Below are 8,221 nucleotides of genomic sequence, written 5' to 3' on the forward strand. Positions count from 1 at the left end.
TGGCTTGAACCTCTGGACGTTCTTTGTCAATGTATGGTTGCAGACATTTTTATATTATCCTTTGTAAAACTTTACTCTCATGGAATATCAATGATATTGTCTGATGACTTCCATATTCCATTGGGTCACCTCTCTTTGGTATGCATTCGGACATCTTCCAGTCCGTTGGCCAGGTACTTGTTTCCCAAATCTCTTGGCATAGATGAGTGAGTGCCTCCAGTGCCACTTCACTTTGTTGAAAGATTTCAAATTGTATTCCATCAGTAACCTGTGCCTTGTTCTTTGCCTATGCCTTCAATGTACCTTGGACTTCTTCCTTCAGTATCATTGGCTCCTGATCATATGCCAACTCTTGAAATGGTTGAACACTGACTATTCCTTGTTGGTACCAGTACTGTGTATACTCCTTTCTTCTTCTTTTAATGTTTTCTGCATCATTCAATAATTTGCCCATAGAATCCTTCAATACTGTAAGTAAGGGTTTGCATTTTTTTCTTCAGTTCCCTCAGTTTAAGAAATGCTGAGCATGTTCTTTTCTTTTGGTCTTCTAACTCAAGGTCTTTGTACATTTGGTTACAATACTTATGATGGTATGAGATATGAAATTGTTAAAATCTGAAAGACTTTTTCTTGGCCATGATCTGTATCTTCTTAGTATATCTGAATTCTTTCTCTTTTAATTGCACTTTTAACATCCACGTCTCAAATAACTCCACACTCCACTGATGAACAGTTTGTTTGTAATTTATTGTGCAGACTTTCTATCTAGACTACTCACTTATCATCAGTTCTTTCTTTGCACCAAATCCTTTAATTATTATTGTTGTTAAGTGCTATCATGGTAGCCTCATATTGGGTTTCCAAGGAGTAACGGGTAGCTTTGAACTACTAATGTTGTGATGAGCCATACAGTGCTTATCTTACAGAACCACACCTTGACTCTTTAGTTCTTATTGTTGTTGTTCAGCACCATTGAATTGGTTCTACTCATAGAGAACTTTTATAGGGCTTCTAGGGAGAGGGTCTTGAGTTTGAACTGTTGACCTGCTGTTCAAACAGACCTTGTGGTTCAATGTTTATCTTACAGTGTCACACCAGGATAAATCCATTCAATAGAAGCTATTTTTAGGTGAAGTTTTGGGTAGACCGTCTTAGACAGAAAATGTGCTATCTTCTAACTGAGATGATCATTTGCAAGGTTATTCTATGGCTGTACCTGGATGACTTTTCTATTCCTTCTTGGCTTTGTTATTGTTGCAATTAAGTTTGACCAAGTTAGTTCTGACTCATAGTGAACCTGTATAGGGTTTCTGAGGAGTGGCTGGTACATTTGAACTACCAACCTTTAGATTCAAAGTGACTTTTCTGTAAAGTCACCAGGACTCTTTCTTGACTTTAGGACTGATTTTGGGTGAGTCTTGCCCTAAAGAATCTCTCTCATTCCTTAAAGCCCACCCAGCTATGACTGATTCCCATCTCGTACATTATTTATCTTACCTTTCCTTTAGCAGTTGGGAATCAACCAATGAATTGTCAACAAAATATTTAGCAACCAGGCTTTTTTTGCTTAAATACTTTAATTACTTGTCCTATTGGTTATATAATTTGTGTCTTAAACTTTGCACAGACTTGTACTAAATACATAATGCTATGGGTTTCTAATACACTGAGACATTTTTATATAACTTTGACAAATAGTTTGAAAATGTCAAGAAGGTATTAACAGATTTTATTCATCATTTAATCAAATATTAATATTTTTTTAGAGAAATCTCATGTTACCAGATATCAAGGAAAGCAAAAATGTACTTCAACCCATGTATCCTGACATCAAGACCATATTACTATGCATTAGACATTTTTGTTTTAAATATGAATAGATTTTGTTTTGTCTTCTCTATTCACCTGATTCTTTACCTAAGATCACTCTGTGACTCCAGAGCTTTTTCACTGCATTTTTTACCTCTGCATTCCTAAGGGTGTAGATTAAAGGGTTTAACAAGGGTGTGACCAGAGTATAAAACACGGCCACTGCTTTATCAATGGAAAAGGTGGTTATGGGTCGAACATACACAAATATACAGGGTGCAAAAAATAACACGATTACAGTAATATGGGAGGCACAGGTGGAAAGAGCCTTTCTCTGTCCTTCAGAGCTTTGAGTTCTTAGGGACCAAAGAATGAGAACATAGGAGGTGATAAGAATAGAGAAAATTAAAATACACATCACTCCACTGTTGGCAGTAACAAGAAATCCAAAGATGTGTGTGTCAGTGCAGGCGAGCTTCAGCAAAGGGATAAGATCACAGATGAAATGGTCGATCACATTGGGACCACAGAAGGGCAACCAAACTATAAAAAGAACTTGAATCAGAGCATGAAGAAATCCTCCAGCCCAGGCCAGGGCCACCAGAAAGCCACACACCTGTCTGTTCATTGTGATCATGTAGTGCAGAGGTTTGCAAATGGCCACATAGCGATCATAGGCCATAACCGTGAGCAGGATGATCTCCACTCCTGCAAAGAAATGTTCTGCAAAAAGCTGAGTCATGCACCCACTGAAAGAAATGGACTTCCTTTCAGCCAGTAAGTCAAAAATCATTTTAGGGGCCATAGCAGAAGAGCAGCAACCATCTGTGATTGATAGGAAAGAAAGAAAAAAATACATGGGGGAACCCAACAATGGGCTGGTGGTAATGGTCACTACAATGAGTAGGTTGCCTGCTAGGGTGAGGAGGTAGATGACTGTAAATACAGCAAACAAGAATTTCTGCACATCTGCATTCTGTGTCAAGCCGAGCAGGATAAATTCTGTCACATTGTTCACTCGTCCCATGAATCCAGTGTGGCATTTGGATGAGGATTTATCTGTAAATAGTACAGGTGTTGAAATGATGTCAGTTATATTTTGATTAAACAAATAATTTCAGTCAGAATTATGTCTTTCCTTAATTATTTCAATCCTGGGCTAATAAAGCCTAGTTGGGTCATTTTTATGATCACATGATTAACATATGTCCTCTTCTACACACATTTATGCACACTCACTCATACTCAATATAGTCACCCTACCTAATATACACACTCACATATATATTCATTCATTCACACCTATATACTCCCATGCACTCACACACATCTATACAATCACACACTTACACAGACTTACAGTGATCTATTAACCTATACATACACACTCCCACACACAATCACATATATTTGCACACTCACATACACACATATATGAAAACACACAATCACACACTCACGTAAACACTCATCCACTTATATACACTAACATGGTGTATGAATATGCACACAGCTCCTTTCCTGTAATTACCCTTGGGCAAACCTTTGCCCAATGACTGCCATCGTATTTTCTTCTATAGAAAAAAATAAAAAAATAAATATGACCCATAAAGTGGAGTTGTTTTTTGTGAAGTGCCCTTTAGTTGGTTCTGACCTATAGCAACCCTTTATAGGGTTTCCAAGAGTGACTGGTGAGCTTGAACTGCCATTCTTGCTGTTCAAACCACTTTGCAGTCCAGTGCATTAACCCACTGTGCCACACCAGGACTTTATAAAGTGGATTCGATAGTTGAATTCATGAGTCCTCTTGAGTAGTCCCTTCTCTAGTCAGTTATGCTGATGGAAAACTGGCAGAATTTGTTTTTCTTGTTATTTTTAACATGTCCCAGGGTGAATACAAATAATCAAGCAAGTTGAATTTGAAATTAGGAGAGTGTCAGTCATATTTCAGAATCAACTGAACTGAATGTATGCTTGAGACCACAGTAGGGCACACGATGGCTGTTAGATTTATGAGTTTACACTAACTATGAACAGAATTTTGTAATGCTATCATAGGTTTATAATCAATCACTTCTAGAAGAAGGACATACTTAGGAGGTAAAACAGTATGCAATTCAGTATGCACCAGATTTATTGGAAACTTTAAGAAATTACTGTTTAGGGGATCTTAGATTTTAGGAGTCTTTCACAAATCAAAACTCAGCTTTAGGAAGATTATTAAATGTTCTCTGGATCTTTTCGCAAAACAGTTACTTTTAAAGCGAGGAAACAAAAGCACCATAATTCACTGGACAGAGAGTGCTTTTTAAAAAGTAAGTCATTTTGAAAGTGCCTAGAAACTTATGCATTTTTTACTTTAGGAGAGAAGCATTAAAAAAAGTGGTGATATTCTTCAATTCCTCCATGCCCTTTGTTATTTTTCCCATTTTACCAGAATCAACTCCTTGGTAAATGTTTTGTTTTGGAGCCTGCATTTATATTAAAAGGTTCAGGTTTAGTAACACTAAAGCCATATATAACATGACTACTGTGGGACTTATTAACAACCTGCGATATGCAGATGATACAACCTTGCTTGCTGAAAGTGAAGAGGACTTAAAACATTTACTGATGAAGATCAAAGAGCACAGCCTTCGGTTTGGATTACATCTCAATGTAAAGAAAACAAAAATCCTCACCACTGGACCAATAAACAAGAATCTTATCAATGGAGAAAATATTGAAGTTGTCAAGGATTTCATTCTTCTTGGATCAACTATCAACACTAATGAAAGCAACAGTCAAGAAATCAAATGGCATATTGCATTAGTCAAATCTGCTGCACAAGACCTTTTTAAAGTGTTGAAGAGCAAAGATGTCAGCTTGAGGACTAAGGTGCGCCTGACCCAAGCCATGGTATTTTCAATAACCTCATATGCATGTGAAAGCTGGACAGTAAATAAGGAAGACTGTAGAAGAATTGATACTTTTAAGTTGTGGTGTTGGAGGAGAATATTGAAAGTGCCATGGGCTTCCAAAAGAACCAATAAATCCATTTTGGAAGAAGTGCAGCCAGAGTGCTCCTTGGAGGCCAGGATGGCCAAACTTCGTCTCTCATACTTCGGACATGTTGTCAGGAGGGACCAGTCGCTGGAGAAAGATATCATGTGTGGTAAGGTGGAGGGTCAGAGAAAAAGAGGAAGACCGCCAACGAGATGGATTGGCCAAGTGGCAGCATCAATGGACTCAAGCATGGCAAAAGTAGTAAGGTTGGCCCAGAATCTGGCAGTGTTTCGTTCTGCTGTACATAAGGTTGCTATGAGGCAGTACTGACTCAATGGCACCTAACAACAACAACAACTGTGGGATAAAGCACTGGACTGTAAGGTTGGTTTGAGCCACAAAGTCAGGAGCTCAAATTCACCTGCGGTTCCTTGGAAATCCTATGCAGGATCACTATGATTTGGAACCAACTTGATGGAACTTAACAACAACAACAATAACTAATCAGAGAATGTGATGTTAATACTTCACATTCTTCCAAATTATTGATAATAGTACAAAAATAATGAAATGAAATATATAGCTTTTATCTTTGAAATATTTGCTTGACATAATATCAAGAGGGAATATAAATGAATTAAGTACCCAATTGGTGAAATTAAAAAAAAACAAAACAATTAGTTATGTTTGAAAAAAAAAATGTGAGTGCAAAATGAGTAAATCTGATAACAGAAATTATACTTGTAAACTAAATCAAAAGTTGTAGGCATTTGAGAGTCTGGGGCAAGATGGCAGAGTCAGCACAAACACTGACTGAGCTGACCCTTTGCAACAAAGACATAGGAGACCAAGTGAAACAGCTATAGATGGTGATCCTGGAACCCTGAACATCACTTCTTACTCCTATTCACTCTTATGCAAAAAAAAAAAGGTGGCATTTACAAATGCTAACAAAACTGGTGAATATAGTTAAGGTCATTAAGAATTGTTGTTTGTGGTTGTTAAGTGCTATCAAGTAAGCTCTGACTCATAGGAATCCTGTAGGGTTTTCAATGATTGTTTTTTGTTATTTTGTTCTTGTTAAGTGCTGTTGAGTTGGTTCCTACTAATAGCAACCCTGAATAGAGTTTCTGAGGAGCAACTGGTGACCTTGTCTTTCAAACGGTCTTTAGAATCCAGCACATTAACCCACAGGGCTACACCAGGGCTCTAAGGAGTGGTTAGTGGGTTTGAACATGTGGTTAGCAATCTAGTGCTGATCCTACAGTACCACACCAGATTCCAATTATGAATTTTTGTTGTGGTTAAGTGTGTTTGAGTCAATTTTCTCCCACAGCGACTCTGTATGGGGTTTGCAAAGAATGACTGGCAGATTTGAACTGCCAAACGTGAGGTTCAAAATGACCTGAATGTCCTGCACGTTATCCTGCAAATCCCAAAGGATATCAATTTTAAAGACTGTAAAATGAATGTTATATATTGCTAAATGGAGTTAATTTAAAAATTTTTAATTAATTAACATATTTTTCTAAGTAAAATAAGTCTTTAAGCTATTAACAACAACAACAAAACAAAAGAAAATAAAGCAAAGAAATAAAAAAGAATCCACCAGCTACTCTGTGTGAGAAAAGACAGGTTTTCTGCTCCCTAAAGATCTACAGTCTTATAAACCCTTTACAGGATCTCTATAAGTCAGAACTGACTTGATGTTACAGAGCAGCAGATGGGGAAGGGCAAAATAAGCAAAAATGCAGTGATATAAAACCAAGGACAATAGTGATGGGTTATCCAACATACAAACGTGGATTACCACAGAAAAATTTTTATAACAAGTGTGATAGAAAACTGTAACTCTTGAAATAACATTCACAAATAATGAAAATATCTACTCATATCATTATAAGAACAAAAGTAATGAAATGGCAATTCTTAGGGGAAAAATTGACGTGTAAAATATCCTGTTTCATGTCATCAAGGAAATACAATTTAAAAATAGTGAAATAATTTTTTTCTGAAAAATTTTCAAAGATTTATGAAAGTTGTTTTATCCAGTGCCTGGATGTGTATTGATAGATAATATTCTGGAAACAAATTACTTTATATACTGAGGGTTTTATAATTGGTCATGTTCCTTGGTACAGGACACCTTATTCTTAGGAATCTATTCTAGATTAAAAATATGGAAAATATTATGTATATAGCTTGGATTTCACAACTCTTTTATGATAGTAAAAGGAAAATAATTTAAATGTCTATGTAAAGTTTACTTATTTAATAAGTAAGAATCATGGTAAGTAGTTATTAAATATGAATGAAGTAAACATTTAAATGATTCTTATGAGGAATTTATAATATAAAAATGTGCTTACAATGTAATATTGAGTAGAAATGCAAGACATAAAGTGGCATATGTATTTTGTTCTCAAATGTCTAAATAACATTTAGCAGGAAAAGTATGTGAAAGAAGTACGCTAAAAATGAATAGTGTTTATCTCATTTATAAGATTAAAAGTAATTTTTTTCTTTTAAAATTTTTCTGATCTAAATTTTCTATAAAGGAATTATACTACCTTCCAATCAGTTAAATGATTTAATAAAATAAGTTTCATTTTTTTTTCATCTCAAGGCTGGGTCCATAAGTATATGAGTGACTATTTTCCTGGGTTGACTGGGTAATGTTGTCATTCTGTATAAAAATCGATAACTTTTAATATTGAACTCACTTTCAAGTTGAAGACCTAATGTGTCATCTTGAGAGAAAAATACTAATAAGAAAATCACAAGTTTTACCTACCTCTCTGAGTACATTTGGAGATGAAGGGACAGAGTCATTCTATGACACAGGATCTTAATTGGCAGAGAGCATGTTGCAGGGAATTAGAAAGCACAGACACATAAAGAACTGCTGCTTTTCAGGCTTGTCTATTTTCAGTTTATGCTTAATATTTCTTTTCTTCAGTTAGTTATTGGAAAATTATTAATTAGTGAGACCTCCTAAATAAAACTGAGTTAATGGGCTGAGTTTATGTTTGCTGTATAGGCGAACACCAACCTGATGGTGGGGTGCAGCATCCCAGTTCAAATAATGAAGTTCTTTTATCAGAAAATTTCTGGAGTTTTAGCCTTCAAAATATATTTATGAACAAGGATAAAACTAATCTTTGAAGGTCATTTCTCTTCCAGTATCCTTATTGCACATTTGCTGATCTTACTTTTCTGGTGATCAGGTGGAACACATTCTAAAAGTCATTTGATCTGAACTCTAACTTGATTTAAAGCTAGTTGAAAAAGTAAACCATATTAGAGAATTTAGGGATTACAGACATAAGGAGTTCAGCAACAAATGCAACTTCCTTGCAGTAGCAGGTCCTGAAGTCAGTTCTTTTAAGTCTTTTTCCTAGAAAGCCAGTGACCAGCATAAAGATAG

At 35.8% G+C, this 8,221-nt stretch overlaps 1 protein-coding gene across 1 annotated transcript; it reads right to left on the reverse strand.

The window, feature by feature from the left end:
* Positions 1 to 1,897: 1,897 nt before the first annotated feature.
* Positions 1,898 to 2,836, reverse strand: LOC102838599 (olfactory receptor 4C5-like). Its single transcript, XM_006865146.1, has one exon. It carries the CDS (start codon positions 2,834 to 2,836, stop codon positions 1,898 to 1,900), a length of 939 nt encoding a protein of 312 aa, XP_006865208.1.
* Between the last annotated feature and the right edge of the window lie 5,385 nt (positions 2,837 to 8,221).

The sequence above is a fragment of the Chrysochloris asiatica genome, unplaced genomic scaffold (assembly GCF_000296735.1).
Source record: "Chrysochloris asiatica unplaced genomic scaffold, ChrAsi1.0 scaffold00075, whole genome shotgun sequence".
Classification (NCBI taxonomy): domain Eukaryota; kingdom Metazoa; phylum Chordata; class Mammalia; order Afrosoricida; family Chrysochloridae; genus Chrysochloris; species Chrysochloris asiatica.

Bases quoted from the DNA above. Each gene is read 5' to 3' on its own strand.
- LOC102838599 (XM_006865146.1), bottom strand. From the start codon at position 2,836: ATGGGACGAGTGAACAATGTGACAGAATTTATCCTGCTCGGCTTGACA.